Source organism: Salmo salar, chromosome 12 (genome assembly GCF_965601325.2).
Source record: "Salmo salar chromosome 12, fSalSal1, whole genome shotgun sequence".
NCBI lineage: Eukaryota > Metazoa > Chordata > Actinopteri > Salmoniformes > Salmonidae > Salmo > Salmo salar.
This window is the reverse complement of record NC_138302.1, coordinates 21011526-21032500: the sequence shown is the minus strand read 5'-3', so window position 1 is coordinate 21032500 and position 20975 is coordinate 21011526. Positions and strand designations below refer to the sequence as shown.

The 20975-nt window shown below is 44.2% G+C and overlaps 1 protein-coding gene across 1 annotated transcript in view; it reads right to left on the bottom strand.

Annotated features, from left to right (window-relative positions):
- LOC123725450 (voltage-dependent calcium channel gamma-2 subunit) overlaps positions 1-17453 on the bottom strand; it is an 82773-nt gene extending 65320 nt beyond the window's left edge. The window contains exon 1 of the mRNA XM_045690988.2: positions 15464-17453. Within this exon, the coding sequence (XP_045546944.1) occupies positions 15464-15689 (226 nt within the window). The 5' untranslated portion in view covers positions 15690-17453. The remainder of the gene's footprint in view (positions 1-15463) is intronic.
- Positions 17454-20975: the final 3522 nt, after the last annotated feature.

The window sequence follows — 20975 nt, the reverse complement described above, 5'->3', positions numbered from 1 at the left end:
CAATGAGACGAGTGATGGAGTGCTGCATCAGATGACCGGGCCTCTACAATCACCCGACCTCAACCCAGTTGAGATGGTTTGGGATGAGTTGGACCGCAGAGTAAAGGAAAAGCAGCCAACAAGTGCTCAGCATATGTGGGAACTCCTTCAAGACTGTTGGAAAAGCATTCCTCGTGAAGCTGGTAGAGAGAATGCCAAGAGTGTGCAAAGTTGTCATCAAGGCAAAGAGTGGCTACTTTGAAGAATCTAAAATCTAAAATATATTTTGATTTATTTAACACTTTTTTGGTTACAACATAATTCCATGTATGTTATTTCAGAGTTTTGATGTCTTCACTATTATTCTACAATGTAAAAATAAAGAAAAACCCTTGAATGAGTAGGTGTTCTAAAACTTTTGAGTGGGTTTGTCCAAACTTTTGACTGGTACTGTATGTTTTCATTGCCAAAGCAAATGAAACAAATAATAAACAAATGTGAAATAAGCAATACAACATTAACAGCACACTAATAGTATTAACATTACACTCACAAAGGTTTCAAAGGAATAGACATTTCAAATGACATATTATGGCTATGTACTGTACAGTGTTGCAATGATGTGCAAATAGTTAAATTACAAAACCGAAAACGAATAAACATATATATGGGTTGTATTTACAATAGTGTTTGTTCTTCACTGGTTGCCCTTTTCTTGTGGCAACAGGTCACAAATATTGCTGCTGTGATGGCACACTGTGGTATTTCACCCAATAGATTTGGGAGTTTATCAAAATTGGATTTGTTTTCCAATTCTTTGTGGGCCTGTGTAATCTGAGGGAAATATGTGTCTCTAATATGGTCATACATTTGGCAGGAGGTTAGGAAGTGCAGATCAGTTTCCACCTCATTTTGTGGGCAGTGTGCACATAACCTGTCTTCTGTTGAGAGCCTGGTCTGCCTACGGCAGCCTCTCTCAATAGCAAGGCTGTGCTCACTGAGTCTGTATTAATTGTGGGTCATCCACAGTGGTCAGGTATTCTGCCACTGTGTACTCTGTTTAGGTCCAAATAGCATTCCAGTTGCTCAGTGTTTTGGTTAATTCTTTCCAATGTGTCAAGTAATTATCTTTTTGTTTTCTCATGATTTGGTTGGGTCTAATTGTGTTGCTATCCTGGGGCTCTGTTGGGTCTGTTTGTGTTTGTGAACAAAGCCCCAGGACCAGCTTGCTTAGGGGACTCTTCTCTAGATGATGGCTTTGTTATGGAAGGTTTGGGAATGGCTTCCTTTAAGGTGGTTGTAGAATTTAACGTCTCTTTTCTGGATTTTGATAATTAGTGGGTATCGTCCTAATTCTGCTATGCATGCATTATTTGGTGTTTTACGTTGTACACAGAATATGTTTTTGCTGAATTCTACATGCATAGTCTCAATTTGGTGTTTGTCCCATTTTGTGAATTCTTGGTTCTCTCTCCCTCTCTTTCTCTCTTGCTCGCTCTCAAAACTCCTTAAGGTGTCTGCGTACTAGGTTCGGTTTGCTCCTAGCAGAAGTCATCTAGGCAGAGTCATTTTTTTATTTTAGCAAATTGATTGAAAATTCAAATACAGAAATATCTCATTTACATAAGTATTCACACCCCTGAGTCAATAAATGTTAGAATCATGTTTGGCAGCGATTACAGCTGTGAGTCTTTCTGGGTAAGTATCTAAGAGCTTTGCACACCTGGAATATAAAATATTTGTCCAGAAATGTTTTCAAAATGTTTCAAGCTCTGCCAAATTGGTCGTTGATCATTGCTAGACAACCATTTTCAAGTCTTGCCATAGATTTTGAAACAGATGTAAGTCAAAACTGTAACTCGGCCACTCAGGAACATTCACTGTCTTCTTGGTAAGCAACTCCAGTGTAGATTTGGCCTTGTGTTTTAGGTTATTGTTCTTCTGAAAGGTGAATTAATCTCCCAATGTCTGGTGGAAAGCAGACTGAACCAGGTTTTCCTTTATAATTTTGCCTGTGCTTAGGTCCATTTTGTTTATTTTTTATCCTGAAAAACTCCCCAGTCTTTAACGATTACAAGCATACCCATAACATGATGCAGCCACGACTATGCTTGAAAATGTGGAGCATGGTACTCAGTGACGTGTTGTATTCAATTTGCCCCAAACATAACACTTTGTATTAAGGACAAAAAGTTAACTGCTTTGCCACATTTTGTGCAGTGTTACTTTAGTGCCTTGTTGCAATCAGTTTTGGAATATTTGTATTCTGTACAGGCTTCCTTCTTTTCACTCTGTCAATTAGGTTAGTATTGTGAAGTAACTACAATGTTGTTGATCCATCCTCAGTTTTCTCCTATCACAGCCATTCAACTCTGTAACTGTTTTAAAGTCACCATTGGCCTCATGGTGAAATCCCTGAGCAGTTTCCTTCCACTCCGGCAACTGAGTTAGGAAGGATACCTGTACGGGGTGTATTGATGAACCATCCAAACTGTAATTAATAACTTCACCATGCTCAAAGGGTTATTCAATGTCTGCTTTTTTTATTTGTACCTATCTACCAATAGGGGCCCTTCTTTGCGAGGCATTGTGAAACCTCCCTGATCTTTGTGATTAAATCTGTTTTTGAAATTCACTGTTCGACTGAGGGACCTTACAGGTAATTGTATGTGTAGGGTACAGAGATGAGGTAGTCATTCAAAAATCATGTTAAACACTATTATTGCACACAGAGTGAGACCAAGCAACTTATAATGTGACTTAATGGGCTTCTACCCCCAAGCAATAAGACTCCTGAACAGCTAATCAAATGGCTACCCAGATTATTTGCATTGCCCCCCCCCCCCCCCCCCCCCCCTTTTACGCTGCTGCTATTCTCTGTTTATTATCTATGCATTGTCACTTTAACTCTACCTACATGTACATATTACCTCAATTACCTTGACTAACCGGTGCCCCTGCACATTGAATCTGTACCGGTACCCCCTGTATATAGCCTCGCTATTGTTAATTTACTGCTGCTTTTTAATTATTTGTTTCTTGTATTTCAGATTTTTTACTTAACTATTTTTTACATAACACGTATTTTTATTAAAACTACATTGATGGCTAAGGGCTTGTAAGTAAGCACGTCACTGTAAGGTCTACCTACACCTGTTGTATTTTATTTTACTTGACTTGTTAAGCAAACTTTTTACTCCTGAACTTATTTAGGCTTGCCATAACAAAGGGGTTGAATAACTAGTGACTCAAGACATTTCAGCTTTGAATTTTTTATTAATTTGTAACAATTTCGAAGAACATAATTCCACTTTGACATTATGGGGTATTGTGTTTAGGCCAGTGACAAAACATATACAGTATCTCACAAAAGTGAGTACACCCCTCACATTTTTGTAAATATTTGAGTATATCTTTTCATGTGACAACACTGAAGAAATGACACTTTGCTACAATGTAAAGTAGTGAGTGTACAGCTTGTTTAACAGTGTAAATTTGCTGTCCCCCAAAAAAATAACACAACACACAGCCATTAATGTCTAAACCGCTGGCAACAAAAGTGAGTACACCCCTAAGTGAAAATGTCCAAATTGGGCCCAATTAGCCATTTTCCCTCCCCGGCTTCATGTGACTCGTTAGTGTTACAAGGTCTCAGGTGTGAATGGGGAGCAGGTGTGTTAAATTTGGTGTCATCGCTCTCACACTCCCTCATACTGTCTGGTCACTGGAAGTTCAACATGGCACCTCATGGCAAAGAACTCTCTGAGGATCTGAAAAAAAGAATTGTTGCTCTACATAAAGATGGCCTGGGCTATAAGAAGATTGCCAAGACGCTGAACTGAGCTGCAGCACGGTGGCCAAGACCATAGAGTGGTTTAACAGGACAGGTTCCACTCAGAACAGGCCTCGCCATGGTCGACCAAAGAAGTTGAGTGCACGTGCTCAGCGTCATATCCAGAGGTTGTCTTTGGGAAATAGACGTATGAGTGCTGCCAGCATTGCTGCAGAGGTTGAAGGGGTGGGGGGGTCAGCCTGTCAGTGCTCAGACCATACGCCGCACACTGCATCAAATTGGTCTGCTTGGCTGTCGTCCCAGAAGGAAGCCTCTTCTAAAGATGATGCACAAGAAAGCCCGCAAACAGTTTGCTGAAGACAAGCAGACTAAGGACATGGATTACTGGAACCATGTCCTGTGGTCTGATGAGACCAAGATAAACTTATTTGGTTCAGATGGTGTCAAGCGTGTGTGGCGGCAACCAGGTGAGGAGTACAAAGACAAGTGTGTCTTGCCTACAGTCAAGCATGGTGGTGGGAGTGTCATGTTCTGGGGCTGCATGAGTGCTGCCGGCACTGGGGAGCTACAGTTCATTGAGGGAACCATGAATGCCAACATGTACTGTGACATACTGAAGCAGAGCATGATCCCCTCCCTTCGGAGACTGGGCCACAGGGCAGTATTCCAACATGATAACGACCCCAAACACACCTCCAAGACGACCACTGCCTTGCTAAAGAAGCTGAGGGTAAAGGTGAAGGACTGGCCAAGCATGTCTCCAGACCTAAACCCTACTGAGCATCTGTGGGGCATCCTCAAACGGAAGGTGGAGGAGTGCAAGGTCTCTAACATCCACCAGCTCCGTGATGTCGTCATGGAGGAGTGGAAGAGGATGAAGCTCTGGTGAACTCCATGCCCAAGAGGGTTAAGGCAGTGCTGGAAAATGATGGTGGCCACACAAAATATTGACACTTTGGGCCCAATTTGGATATTTTCACTTAGGGGTGTACTCACTTTTGTTGTAGACATTAATGGCTGTGTGTTGAGTTATTTTGAGGGGACAGCAAATGTAACTGTTATACAAACTGTACACTCACTACTTTACATTGTAGCAAAGTGTCATTTCTTCAGTGTTGTCACATGAAAAGATGTGAGGGGTGTACTCACTTTTGTGAGATACTATATGTTTAATCAACGGGTGTAACTCAAGAAATCTGTAATAAATGTAGACTTTTTTTCAGAGGAGATCTTAGTCGCGCAATTTGACATCTAACTAAGATGTTTGGTGCAGTATTTCTCAAATGAAAAAAAATGTGCATGAAAACGAGTCGTCTTTTGTTGAATGACAACACACACTTCATTGAAGAATCCCTACTGTTGACCAATCACTGACGAAGGAGAGCAGACTTCGGCTACCAAAATGTGGCTTCCCTCAAGCAAAAATGTAGTGTGCACGAACAGACGAAAAAAGCCTTTGCGGACACCGTTACAGCCAACACACAGCACCCCATCACACACACTCTGACAGACATGTAAGCTCCACCTGGTCAGGGTAGAACCCATATAACCTAGGTCATCATGGGCCAGGATCCATCAAGAGGGGGCCTGACAGCCTGGAGCTCCGGGGCAAAGCTCCACAGCTGGAAATATGGGGCACTTTGGGGCCATCACTCCAGACCGGACCGCTGAACTGGGTCCAAATGGATCAGGTTAGAGCGAGGATATTTGGGGAGTGGTTGGAAAGTGGACACTGGAGGGTGTGAGAGGTATGTGTGTCCCAAATAGCACCATATTCCCTAAATAGGGCACTACATTTGACTAGGGCCCATAGAACTCTGGTTAAAAGTATTGCACTATGTAAGGAATATGGTGCCATTTGTGATGCAATCATAGTAGAATGAGGTACAGATGGGGGGTCGTCCTGATCTGTCCACTGTGACTATCACTCAACCCAACCACTGCAGTGATGGTTTAATGGAATGTGTGTGTGTGTGTGTGTGTGTGTGTGTGTGTGTGTGTGTGTGTGTGTGTATTAATGCCTTCAGATTGGTTCACAAATTAATTTGTTGATGGATGAAGGGTCCTATTGCAAGCCTGTAAAGTTGGCAGCTCTCCATAGAGATGTACTAGAGAGCTCCTCTCCTATCTTTGCAATTGTAGCTTCTATCGGACTTTGGGCCAAGTGTGCATTCTATCCAACTCTATGCAGAGATGGCCTTAACCAGCATATCTGGGCAGTTTTCGATTGAGACCCCTAAAAAAACCTGCAATGTGATTGGGATAAGACCCAAAACTGGGGGATGAATTGTGCTATTCCTGAGCCTGTGGAAGCTCTATACAGAGACCAAAACTAGTAACGGTGCTGATGATGATGATGATGATGTTTCTGATAATTATAACTGCAGCGCTAACAATGCCAATACTGCGCTACAAAGGCACATTTCTTATACTACATGATATATTCTGATCAGCTGGCTTGTTCTTGAGTCAGGAAACTAAATACCACATTAGTCAGATAATATAACTGGCCATTACAACAGATCAAAGATTTTTGACCAAATTCCTAGTTCCTGTGTTTTGCCTTTGTTGGGCAAAATAGCTCTTCTGCCTATTAGCATAATTAATGTCATTCCGGTAATGCACTCAAACACCGAGACGTCGCTCAGGATGCGTCACACACACACACACACACACACACACACACACACACACACACACACACACACACACACACACACACACACACACACACACACACACAGACGTCAAGACTGGCCTCTTTAAAAATAGACTTGCAGTCATTTCTTACATTGTGAAGATAAACAGTGCTGTACTTCCATTCTAAGTACAGGCTCATTAACAGCAGTAACATGGTGAAGATAGAGATCCTAGGTGAATGTGGAAGATTCTAGATACAGATTCTAGATTCATGTGGAACATTCTGGATTCAGGGAAATCCTGTAAGATAAGGTCTGATGTGTTCCATTGTGTGTATCACAGGTGGTTAGTGGCACCTTAATTGGGGAGGATGGGCTCGTGGTGATGGCTGGAGCGGAATAAGTGGAATGGGATCAAATACATCAAACACATGGTTTCCACGTGTTTTAGGCTATTCCATTTGAGCCGTTCTAGACTTTACTATGAGCCATCCTCCTCTCAGCAGCCTCCACTGGTGTGTATTTGGACTTATAGTAAAGCTAACTGGCCTGGGTTAGTCTAGGGTACTGTAGGTAGATATATACATATAGGCCAGCTGTGCTGTGTGTTATCAAAGATAGCCCAGGCTGCCTCAGGGAAAGTGACAGGATTCTGTGCTTCACTGCAAGACTATGGTCATGGAGGCAGCTAGCTAGTAGCTACTGCAACAGGCTATGGTCATGGAGGCAGCTAGCTAGTAGCTACTGTAACAGGCTATGGCCATGGACGTAGCTAGCTAGTAGCTACTGTAACAGGCTATGACCATGGATGTAGGCAGCTAGTATGTAACTACTGTAACACACTATGACCATGGATATCGCTAGCTAGTAGCTACTGTAACAGGCTATGACCATGGATGTAGGCAGCTAGTATGTAACTACTGTAACACACTATGACCATGGATATCGCTAGCTAGTAGCTACTGTAACAGGCTATGGCCATGGATGTAGGTAGCTCGTGTGTAACTACTGTTTCAGGCTATGGCCATGGAAGTAGCTAGTTAGTATGCAACTACTGTAACACGCTAAGACCATGGATATCGCTAGCTAGTAACTACTGTAGCAGGCTGTGGCCATGGAAGTAGGTAGTGCACCCTTGCCCAGGACAGAGAGCCCATCCTGGGCCAGGATCTATCAGGAGGGGGCCTGACAGCCTTGAGCTCCAGGGCAATTCTCCACAGCTGGACACATGGGGCTGTATGGGGCCATCACTCCAGACCGGACAGCTGAACTGGATCCAACTGGATCAGACTTGTTCAAATGTGAGTTGGGATGGGGGGGGTGTGGTTAGAAAGGGAACACTGGAGGGTGTGAGAGGTATGTGTGTCCCAAATAACACCCTATTACCTATACAGTGCACTACTTTTGACAAGGGTCTATAGGACTCTGGTAAAGAAATTAGGGAATAGGGTGCCATTTGTAATGCAACCATAGTAGAATGGGGTACAGATAGGTGGTGGTCCTGATATGTCGACTGAGTTGTGACTATCACTCAACCCAATGGCTGCAGTGTTGGTTTAATGGAATGTATCAGTGTGTGAGTGCGTGTGTGTGCACACGTTTGTTTAATGTAATGTATGATAATGCATTCATGTTGGCTCACAGATTAATTTGTTGATGGATGAGGGGTCCTATAGCAAGCCTGTAAAGATGCCAGCTCTCCATAGAAATGTACTAGAGAGCTCCTCTCCTTGCTATGCTTGAACAGGCTTTGTTACAAGTGTGCCCTCTATCCAACTCTATGCAGTGGTGGCCTGAACCAGATCTGGGCAGTTTTTGATTGAGATCCCAAAACAACCATGCAATGTGATGGGGATAAGACCCAAAACTGGGGGATGAATTGTGCTGTTTCTGAGCCTGAGGAAGCTCTCTATGAAGAGGCCAATACTCCCTGTGAGATGAAGAGGCTGTACAATAATACTAATGGTGCTGATGATGATGATGATGATGTTGCTGATGATGTCAATAGCTCTTCTGCATATTAGCATAATTCATGTAATTCCGGTAATGCACTCACACACACACGCACACACACGTCAAGACTGACCTGCTTAAAAATAGACTTGCAGTAATTTCTTATTAATTGTGTAATTGTGAAGATAAACAGATTCTACATACAGATTCTAGATGCATGTGGAAGATTGAAATTCTAGATTCATGTGGAACGTTCTGGATTCATTGGTATCCTGTAAGATAAGGTCAGATGTGTTCCAGTGTGTGTATGTAGGCCTATGGTAAAGCTAGCTTTCCTTGGTTAGTCTAGTGTACTGCAGGAGGATACAATGTATTCGGGAAAGTTTTCAGACCGCTTCACTTTTTCCACATTTTGTTACGTTACAGCCTTTTTCTAAAATTGATTACATTTATTTTTTTCCGTCATCAATCTACACACAATACCCCATAATGACAAAGCAAAAACAGTTTTTTAGAATTTCTTTCAAATCTATTAAAAATAAAAGATGAAAATATCACATTTACATAAGTATTCAGACCCTTTACTCAGTACCTTGTTGATGCACCTTTGGCAGCGATTACAGCCTTGAGCCTTCTTGGGTATGACGCTCCCCACAGGTGTGATTACTACCTCTGGAGGTTTAGAGCTTGAGGTAGTCACCTCATACAAGTACTTGGGAGTATGGCTAGATGGTACACTGTCCTTCTTTCAGCACATATCAAAGCTGCAAGCTAAAGTTACATCTAGACTTGGTTTCTTCGATCGTAATCGCTCCTCTTTCACCCCAACTGCCAAAATAACCCTGATTCAGATGACCATCCTACCCATGCTGAATTACCGAGACATCATTTATAGATCTGCAGTTAAGGGTGCTCTCGATCACCTAGATGTTCTTTACCATTCGGCCATCAGATTTGCCACCAATGCTCCTTATAGGACACATCACTGCACTCTATACTCCTCAGTAAACTGGTCAACTCTGTATACCCGTCGCAAGACCCACTGGTTGATGCTTATTTATAAAACCCTCTTAGGCCTCACTCCCCCCTATCTGAGATATCTACTGCAGCCCTCATCCTCCACATACAACACCGTTCTGCCAGTCACATTCTGTTAAAGGTCCCCAAAGTACACACATCCCTGGGTCGCTCATCTTTTCAGTTCGCTGCTGCTAGCGACTGGAATGAGCTGCAACAAACACTCCAACTGGACAGTTTCATCTCAATCTCTTCATTCATAGACTCTACCTCAGGCGAGCAACACCTCGAGACTACCTTAATATTAGACATTGCTCACCAGCTGTTAATGACAAATAGACACACACCCCCACCCCTTGCCTTACCGGACGTAGTCGTTCTGTCCTGCCGATGCACGGAAAACCCAGCCAACTGTATATTATCCGTGTTATCGTTCAGCCACGACTCAGTGAAACCTAAGATATTACAGTTTTTCATGTCCCATTGGTAGGATAGTCTCAAACGGAGCTCATCCAGTTTATTCTCCAGTGATTGCATGTTGGCTAATAGAACGGATGGTAGAGGTGGGTTACCCACTCATCGACAAAGGCACCCTGATCTCCGCCCTCTGTATTTCCTTATTTTCTTCATGCGAATGACAGGGATTTGGGCCTTGTCTGGGAGCAACATTAAATCCTTTGCATCTGACTCATTAAATAAAAAAATGTTGTCCAGTTCGCGGGGTGAGTAATCGTTGTTCTGATATCCAGATGCTCTTTTCGGTCATAAGAGACGGTAGCATCAACATCATGTACAAAATAACTTACAAACAATGCCACAAAACACACAAAATAGCACAATTGGTTAGGAGCCCGTAAAACGTCAGCCATCCCCTCTGGTAGTCATTCAAGAAGTATGTGAAACGCTATTATTGTACACTTGTTAAGCACATTTTACTCCTGGACTTATTTAGGCTTGCCACAACAAATGGGTTCAATACTTATTTATAAAAGCATAATTCCACTTTTACATTATGGGGTATTGTGTGTAGGCCAGTGACAGAAAATCTCAACATAATCTATTTTAAATCCAGGCTGTAACACAATAACATGTGGAAAAAGTCAAGGGATGCGAATACTTTCTGAAGGTACTGTATAGGGCCTGCTGTGCTGTGTGTTATTAAAGATAGCCCAGGCTGCCTTAGGGAAAGTGACAGGATTCTTTGCTTCACTGCTCACTCCGCTTCACTGCAAGACTATGGTCATGGAGATATATAGCTAGCTGGTAGCCTAGCTTCTATAACAGGCTATGGCCATAGAGGTAGGTATTTAGTAGCTACAGTAACAGACTATGGCCATGGAAGTAGCTAGCTAGTAGCTACTGTAACAGGCTATGGCCATGGATGTAGCTAGCTAGTTCCTACTGTAATAGACTATAGCCATGGAAGTAGCTAGCTAGTAGCTACTGTAATAGACTATAGCCATGGAAGTAGCTAGCTAGTAGCTACTGTAACAGACTATGACCATGGATTTAGGTAGCTAGTAGCTACTGTAACAGGCTATGGCCATGGATGTAGGTAGCTAGTAGCTACTGTAGCAGGCTATGGCCACGGACGTAGCTAGCTAGTAGCTACTGTATAAGGCTAGCTAGTAATTCATAGTAATTACTATGAATCAAATCAAAATCAAATCAAATGTTATTGGTCACATACGTATGCTTCTAGTTCCGAAGTAATAGCTAACAACTATTGCTTGTTAGATATTAGATATTAGTTCCGCAGCAATATCTAACAAGTAATATCTAACAATTCCACAACAAATACCTAATACACACAAATCTAAGTAAAGGAATGGAATAATAATATAGAACTATAAATATATGAATGAGCAATGTCAGAGCGGCATAGGCTAAAATGCAATAGATAGTATAGAATACAGTCTATACATATGAGATGAGTATTGCAAGATATGTAAACATTATTACAGTTAAATTATAAAGTGGCTAGCTGGCTATAAGGCTAAAGTTACCTATATGCTTAGAAAGTGGAGATGTCATAGAATGTCAAAGAGTAACATTGCTGGAGACACCTTGACGTTTTGGGGACACTGTCGGGATTGCTAGCAATGAGATTTGTGTTGGCTAATTAATGACAAATAAGTTAATTGTTTTGCCTCACAGTTAGCCAAGACATTTAGCTAGTCAGCTAAAATTGTTCACAGTAAGTTAACAATCGCTTCTACACCATTTTGTTAGCTAGCGTAGTAGCGTTGCCGTGTCAATAACAACCCGTCTACAAAAATGACGAGGCGTCTCCAGTTTTGTTTATATTTTACCATCGTAAATACATATGACCAGCATCCATGCGTAACCACATTTTATGAGGATTGTAGTGGGCTATCACCACCTCATTGCAAGGCAATAGAGATAGCTGCTGTGGACCTGTGGAGGATCTGTGTAGTTAGTATATTGCATGGGAGAAAGGATGAATGATCTACAGTGGTAAGCAGTTCTCTGACAGGTCATGACAATACAGACTGGGAGAGGGGCAGAAAGAGAAGGAGGGAGTGAGTGGAAGAGTGTCTGATGTCACAGTGTAGTCAAAGGACTCTGTCAGACTTCAACCCACACACACATACACACACAGGCTTATGCACAGACACACTGTATTGGAACATGAATGAACACCCACGTCAAACCACCAAAGTAATCCATCAATCGATGCTGGGGCATGTGGCATTTTCACATTTTGGGGGTCAGCACTGAATGGGCGAGGTTGGCCAACAAATGTTTGAAAAAAAAACATTTGAGTCATTTAGCAGATGCTCTTATCCAGAGTGACTTACAGTAGTGAGTGAATACATTTTTGTACTTTTTCATACTGGTCCCCTATGGTAATTGAAACCTCAACCCCGGCATTGCAAGAGCCATGCTCTACCAACTGAACCACGCAGGACCCAACTGAGCCCCCCCCCCCCCCCCCACACTCACTCACACACACACACACACACACACACACACACACACACACACACACACACACACACACACACACACACACACACACACACACACACACACACACACACACACACACCACACAGACACCCCATTGGGCAGACGCCAGTTCAACGTCTAGTTGTGATTGACATTTGGTTGAGTTGTCAACTAAAAGTGAATTCAACGTGAAGTTGACAACAAATGTCATCATGTCATTGTATTTAGGTTAAAAGTTGGGTGAAAAATAATACGAAATGCCCTTCTGTTGATAACTGTTTTCAAATCCAATCAGTTTTTTACGTTGATTCAACGCCATCACATTGATTTTCTTTGGTTGAAGTGATGTGGAAACAGCATTGATTCAAACAGTTTTTTGCACGGTGGGACGGGTGTCACATTAGTATTGAAATGGCTTTGACCCCAGAGGCAAATAACATCATAAAGAGGTCAACCCCTGGTCCCCGACCACCTGGGTTTTATCCCAACCACACACACACACACACACACACACCACAGGAAGTTGGTGGCACCTTAATTGGGGAGGATGGGCTCATGATAATGGCTGGAGCTTAATAAGTTGAATGGTATCAAATACATCAAACACATGGTTTCCAGGTGTTTGATGCCATTCCATTTGCTCCGTTTCAGCCATTATTATGAGCCGTCCTCCCCTCAGCAGCCTCCTGTGGTACACATACACTCACACACATCCTGAGTAGGAAAATCAGCAATTGTATTATATTAAGAAAAATCTGGAATTCTATCAGGGAATGATTACATAAAGAATGGGAAGTCCAATACAACTTCCATTTCAGGCCATGGGCTGCTGGCAGGCTGGCTGTGACATATTATGGCTGCATCCCAAATTGCACCCTATTCCCTATTTAGTATACTACTTTTGACCAGGACCCATAGGGAACTATGTAGGGAATAGAGTGCCATTGGGATGCAACCTAGGAGTGGCTGGATGTTACAGTTACTGTGTGTGACGTCTGTGAGAGAGAAGCATGGCCTTCTGGGATTGAAATTGCCCCCAGGCAACTGGGTCAAAGTTAGACATTGGTCTCTCTCTCCCTTTCTCTCTCTCCCCTTCTCTCTCCCCCCTCCTCCTCACTTCTCCCCTCCCTCCCTCGTTTTCTCTTTCACTCACTCACTGAATCTCTCTCTCCCTTTCTCTCTCTATTTCACTCACTTTCTCTTTCTCTCCCTTTCTCTCTCTATTTCACTCACTTTCTCTTTCTCTCCCTTTCTCTCTCTATTTCACTCACTTTCTCTTTCTCTCCCTTTCTCTCTCTTTCACTCACTTTCTTTCTCTCTCTCTCTCCTTTTCTCTTTCTTTCACTCACTTTCTCTCTCTCGGCCTCAGAGACAGCCAATTACGTAAAGACATAACAGGCCGCTCAGCATGTGCCAAAAGTTCGAAAAGAAATCATACACAACAATCAAAATATGAATGTGGACAACAGGCAGCATTTGAAACACATGAAATACATCTGAGCCTCTATATTGGGACATGGTGTGTGTGTGTGTGTGTGTGTGTGTGTGTGTGTGTGTGTGTGTGTGTGTGTGTGTGTGTGTGTGTGTGTGTGTGTGTGTGTGTGTGTGTGTGTGTGTGTGTGTGTGTGTGTGGAAGAGTGAAGCTGCTGGAGCTGTCTGTGAACAGAGTGTTTGATTAGCAATGTTCTACATCAGACACAATCACAGGAGAACAGTACTGAGTCTGACTTTCATGAGCACACACACACACACACACACACACACACACACACACACACACACACACACAGCTACACAGCCCTCTACTGTGATGAGTAAAAGGCCAATCTACATGTAAACAACGCAGCAACCAGATTAGGCCCATGCAGGGCAGGCTGAGCTCTGAACACACTCCACAGGACACACACACCCATACACACTCACACATACATACACACACACACACACACACACACACATACACACTCACACATACACACACACCACAAGGGAGGATGTGATGTCACAGTCAGAAGATATACACTGAGGACCAGGAACGAATCAGATCTAAGACTACGCCTGCATTCCAAATGGAAACCGATTTCCTTACAGTGCACTATATGGGCCCTGGTCAAAAGTAGGAAATTAGTGCACTATATAGGGAAAAGGGTGCCATTTGATACACAGCTCAGAGGCTAGAGAGGAGAGGGGTCTAGACCAGACTAGGGGCATACCTTTCAAGATACACCGGTAATCTGATGCCAAGGCTGCTTCCCAAATGGCACCCTATTCTTTACATAGTGCACTACTTTTGACCAGAGCCCTATGGGCCCCGAAAAGTACAGATGCAGGATCTTAATTTGATTACTCTTTTGTTGCCGAGAAATGCAAACTGACTGTAGTATATTTGATTTGCCACGAAAAATGTATCAACCCCTACAAAAATGTCCATGAATTATTATCCACATACTAATTCACATTTCCTGTTACTGCAGCGTTATTTTCCTGCTGTAGCAATCTGGCTCAAATTAAGATCCTACATCTGTAGTGCCCTATATAGGGAATAGGGTGCCATTTGGGATGCACATTAAATCTGTACCTAAATACTGAAGAGGCTTTTACTGATCCAGGGTCAACCGTACGCCTGATCCTAGACCAAGCCTTACTCTCCAAGCAACCCAGGTATGCTTCAAACTGATCCTACATCAGACAGGCATTGCCTTTCACGCAGCGCAGGTAAGCTTCAATCTTTGGGGTGGACGATTGTACTGATCCTAGAACAGGCCTTAAGACAACTGCAGAGACAGTTGCAGAGACAGGTTACTACAACTATTGCCTAGACCAGACCTTAGCTGACCTTCCAGGCAGCAGAGAGTAAGCTGTTAACTGATCCAGTGCTTCTGGGTGGACCGTACTGATCCTAGACCAGACCTTAAGCCAACTGCAGAGACAAACAAGGCCTGCAGGTACCTACAGGAACAACTGATCCTAGACCAGGCCTTAGCTTCCAAGCTACACTGTTAACCTGATCCAAGATTTGTACTTAAACTGAAGAGGCCTACAATTACTGACCCAGTGTTTACAGGAACTGATCCTAGACCAGGCCTCAGCCTCTTGATCTTGATCTTACCTTCCAGGCAGCAGGTCCTCCACAGGCCGGAGTGTGTCATCACCTCCTCGTTCTTCTTCACGGTCTCGTTCTCGTTGTTGCTCTTGGATTTGCACGTCCCTCGGGAGTACAACCAGTAATCCGTCCCCACGGCGATGGTCATGAGGCTGAAGGCGGCGAACGCGCCAACCGTGGTCAGCAGCATCTGAACTCCGCGGTCAAACACGCCCATGTTGCCGCATTCCATGAAAGGGGAACCCCCTTTCCTCTTGACGAACAGGAAGTAAATGTTGGTCAGCTTGTGAGACCACGTGGTGGAGGCAGAGGCGGGAAATGGGCCCTGGTGGTGGGGGGGGCGGTTTCCACGGGCCCGAGGTGGGGGGGTGTCGGGGGGGGAGGCAGGGGAGCTCGGGGGGAATCGTATGGTTGGTTTTCGGGCGGGGGAACTGACACAGGTGAGAAATTAGGTGATGGAAGGAAGTTGGTGTGTGTTTGGGCCCTCTAAGGACGAACGTGATAGGCCAAGCAGCCTCTATGAACAAACGTGATCGGCCTAGCAGCCTCTACAAACAAATGTGATAGGCCGGCCAAACAGCAGAGGCCTACTGGTTTGGAGTAGGGCTACAGACCCTAACCAGAGTAGGTGGAAAGCTACCAACTACCTGCTGAAAACAGCTAGCCTACAAGCAGCATTGACATTTATCCTCTCTGTCCTCTCACTAGTGATGTCACACGTGTTACACGACTTCTATCTGGAAAGTGTGCGATATGGGGCATGTGTAGGGGAACGGTCCAGCACAGCACCCACTCACACAAACACACTCACACACGTACTCACACGCTCTCACACACACTCACACACGTTCTCACACACACTCACACACAGGGAGTTCAGATTGAACGGCCAATGGGATTAGGAGGAGGCTGGGGGTTAGGTCTAATGGTAGACCCTACTGATTTCCTAAACCCTCTGATCCACAATCTAAAAAGGCTTCCGACCAATTAGAATAGGCCTACCGAAAATCTACTGACAATTTTCTGACAACGTTATTCTAACCTGCCTGGTCAAATTCACATGGAATCATGGAGTCTTGTCAAGCATCTTGCCTGTCTGTCTTTGGCCTATTATTCTATTCGGCAAAGAGAGGAGAACAGGGAGAGAGAGAGAGAGAGAGAGAGAGAGAGGGAGAGACGGGGTCGGGGACTTGAAAGTAGAGAGGGACACTGAGAGGAAATGAAACAATGAACAACAATTCAAATGAACGCATTCAAATGGTGCCCCAAAACCAACATAACGAAATACTCGGCAGGGGCAGACATGATGGCTTGCCTTAGATCAAATCAAATAAACAACCATCGGGGGAAACGAGGGAGAAGAATCGAATTCAAGCCCCGAATCCAAATGAATAAATATAATCAAGTCACAACGCAAAACCCCAGCCCCCTAAAAACGTAGTAGCTCCGTCGTGGAATAAAATCAACAAGATCAGCACCGCTATAGGTTTCCTTTTTCCTAAAATTCTGGTCCCCAGTTTCCATATGTAGGATCGAGAATGCGGAAGGTTATCAACGAAAATTGAGCTGTGTTAGAAGGGGGAGAGGTACCGATGCAGAACCTTGGAGCTCTGTGGAGAGAGGGCGCATCCAGCCATCCAAGCCGACCATTACTCGTCATAGAGCCGGGTAGAGGGAGAGGATGTGGCGGGGGCGCCGGAGGCGTTGGTGCTGCTGGAGCCTCTCTGGTAGACCAACGAGACTGCTGTTGCTGCTCCGGTATCCAAATGATCCTCGGTGGTTATATCACAGGCAGACCCGGAGCCGATGCCGAACCGCATACACCGTCCGCGCGCCATGTAAAAAGCGAAAAGATCAAAATAAATGAAAAGGTCAAAATGCAGGCTAGTCCACGACGCAGGCAGGAAAAGATCAGGCTAAAATAAATAACATTATGCCTTGATGGTGGTATGTACCTCCCCGTTTGGTTTTTCTTGCAGCCTGAGAGGGAAGTGGAGCCGAGAGAGGAGAGGGGGGGGGGGGTTAGAAACGGCGTATGAAAAAAAAAATCGACACAACCAGAGAGGAGGTCCACGGGCAGCACACACTATATGCCAAAGCAGTATAGCACGGGTGGGTTTTTTTCTGGTCTGGGGGGGGGGTCCAGATTTGAAGTCAAACCGTTATATTAGTATTCCCTTTGTATGTTTAGAATACATGCACATTTGATTCCATCTCCTTTATTTATTTTTATTGTCTTATGAGTTTTGACGAGGAGCGATGCGTCTTGCCGGTGTGTGCTGCCACCGATTCCCCTCTCGTTGGGGGGAATTGTTTTTCTTCACACGGTCTCCAATGAAAAGCGCCACCGAAATGTGCGCTTGTTGCTGGAAAGAGTTGAACGATTTTCATTTCGGGAGGGAGGGCGGGCGAGGGGGGGGGGGGGAGTGGCGGGGGAGGGCTCGGAGGAGGATGCCCGGTTTTGCCGTGGATAAGAGTGTGAAATGACGGGAATGAAAGATAACCGGTTGGTTGAGTGGGTTAAAGTGCTCGGCATGCCGTTTATTTATATATTTGTCGTGATGACGGGGATTTGTGAGTGTTTGTTGTTGTGAGACTATGTGTTGTGTATGGAGGGGAGGAAAGGGAGGGGGACCATGTATTTAGTGTTTTCTGATGTAGGTTACAGTTTGTCATAGCTAGACTCACTCATCCCTAATAATGTGATTGCATTGACATGTCTTAATATAAACGAATATAAATATCGGCCTATGCAATTTAGGCCGACAATATTATTGTCGCATACTAGTGTTGAATATTTGTAGATCTATACCTGCTTATAATTGTGTTTTTATGTAGCCTAGAAATACTTAGCACTTCGGGGCCGTATCCCTGCACAATCCGGCATGACAAACCATGCCTATTCCAGTTATCTCTCCCCCACGCACCAACGCTCTCCCGGCCACTGCTTTCGTTCTAATATGGTGCTGAAACGGACAGCTCCGCGTCCCCATTCTAACCGCTGTGTTCTGTATTTTACTGCAATTGTCTCCCCCTTGTGATAGGCTGTACCAGAGCCATGGATTTAGAATCATAGAAATATAATCTATAGAAAGGGTTTGGAACCTCTAACCCTGGCACGAGTGGGGAGGGTCTCTGATCAAAAGTAGTAAACGGGAATAGGCTGCCATTTGGGACATGGTGTTTTAGAGCACAGGAACACGAACTCTAAACGTCCCTTGTTGATTAATGGGTATTTCGGTGACATTGCAGAGAGAGAGAGATGCTGAGAGAGAGGATGAGGACAGGGGGAGACAGAGAGAGAGAGAGCGAGAGATGAAGACAGATAAAAAAAGAGAGAAATGAAAGAGAGAAAATACATAGAGAGAGGGACCAAGAAAGAAGAAATAAAGACAGTGAGAGAGGGGGTGGGGGGAGGGCGAGAGAGACAGAGAGGGGGGGGGGGGATGGAGAGAGAGGGGGAGATGGAGAGAGAGACAGACAGAGACAGAGAGAAAGAGAGGGAGAGAGAGAGGGAGACAGAATTAAGGAATGCTTTGACTATGTACAGACTCAGTGACCATAGCCTTGCTATTGATAAAGGCCGCCGTAGGTAGACTTGGCTCTCAAGAGAAGACAGGCTATGTGCACACTGCCCACAAAATGATGTGGAAACTGAGCTGCACTTCCTAACCTCCTGCCAAATGTATGACCATATTAGAGACACATATTTCCCTCAGATTACACAGACACACAAAGAATTAGAAAACAAATCCAATTTTAATAAACTCCCATATCTACTGGGTGAAATACCACAGTGTGCCATCACAGCAGCAAAATGTGTGACCTGTTGCCACAAGAAAAGGGCAACCAGTGAAGAACAAACACCATTTTAAATACAACCCATATTTATGTTTATTTATTTTCTATTTTGTACTTTAACTATTTAAACATCATTACAACACTGTATAGACATAATATGACATTTGAAATGTCTCTATTCCTTTGGATGTTTACTGTTCATTTTTTATTGTTTATTTCACTTTTGTATATTATCTACTTTACTTGCTTTGGAAATATAAACATATGTTTCCCATGCCAATAAAGCCCCTTAAATTAAATTGAAATTGAAATGAAAAATTTTATTGACAGTGTGAGAGACACAGAGAGAAATAAAGAGAAGGAGAGAGGGAGAGAAAGGTGGAGAGAGAGAGAAAGGGAGAGAGGGGGGAGTGAGGGATGGAGACAGGTTAAAGAGAGATGATAGAGTTGTGTTTTTGGAGATACAGGAGGAGACACATTATGACACAACAGATTGTGCTGCTGGGAGACAATGTCAATGACCTGCAGAGACTCAGTTAATGCTGTCTCTTACTTGTGTGTGTGTGTGTGTGTGTGTGTGTGTTTGTGTGTGTGTTTTGGCACTGCCCTGGAGAAAGGGAGCTGGGCATGGTCCTCTCTGTTTGTCTCTGTTTGTCCAACTCACTGATAACAGTCAGATCACACAGAGTATTAGACAGATTACAGCAGCTTTACAGATACATGAGCAAACCCACTGCTGGCTTACACCATCTCTGTCTGTCTGTCTGTCTGTCTGTCTGTCTGTCTGTCTGTCTGTCTGTCTGTCTGTCTGTCTGTCTGTCTGTCTGTCTGTCTGTCTGTCTGTCTGTCTGTCTGTCTGTCTGTCTGTCTGTCTGTCTGTCTGTCTGTCTGTCTGTCTGTCTGTCTGTCTGTCTGTCTGTCTGTCTGTCTGTCTGTCTGTCTGTCTGTCTGTCTGTCTGTCTGTCTGTCTGTGTGTGCGTGCACTCTCTCTCTGTCTTTCTCTCTCTCTGTCTGTCTGTCTGTCTGTCTGTCTGTCTGTCTGTCTGTCTGTCTGTCTGTCTGTCTGTCTGTCTGTCTGTCTGTCTGTCTGTCTGTCTGTCTGTCTGTCTGTCTGTCTGTCTGTCTGTCTGTCTGTCTGTCTGTGTGTGCACTCTCTCTCTCTGTCTTTCTCTCTCTCTGTCTCTCTGCTATCCTATCCCCTCTCCCTCTATCACTTGCACTCTCTCTCTTTCTCACTCTTTCTCTCCGTGCCTCAGGGTGTCTCTCTCCCTGTGTTACTGCAGGATACCGAACCATGTAGATAAATTAGTTACCTACCGACCTGCTGAAAACTGCCCTACTACTGATGTACCCCCTCTCCTGTCCTCCTTCTCTCCTGTCCTCTTCCTGTCCTCTTCCTCTTCTCTCCCTGACTGCAACAAGCAATGTCGAGAGAGAGAGAGAGAGAGAGAAGTTAAATGACAGAGTTAGACGGGGAGAGAGAAAGAAGAGGGGGTACAACCACTGCTACAGAGTAATACTAAAATAAAAAGAGAAATAAAGGGTTGACTGAGTTAATAGAGCGATAAAGAGGGAAGCTTGTTAATTGCTTGTTAATTCTCTCCCTGGGACCCCCGCTGATATGGAGGTGGACACTCTCTCTCTCTTTTCCTCTTGTCTTCCTCCGCCTTTCTTTTCTCTCTCTGGTGTAAAGGCTATCCCACAGCGGCCTCCATCT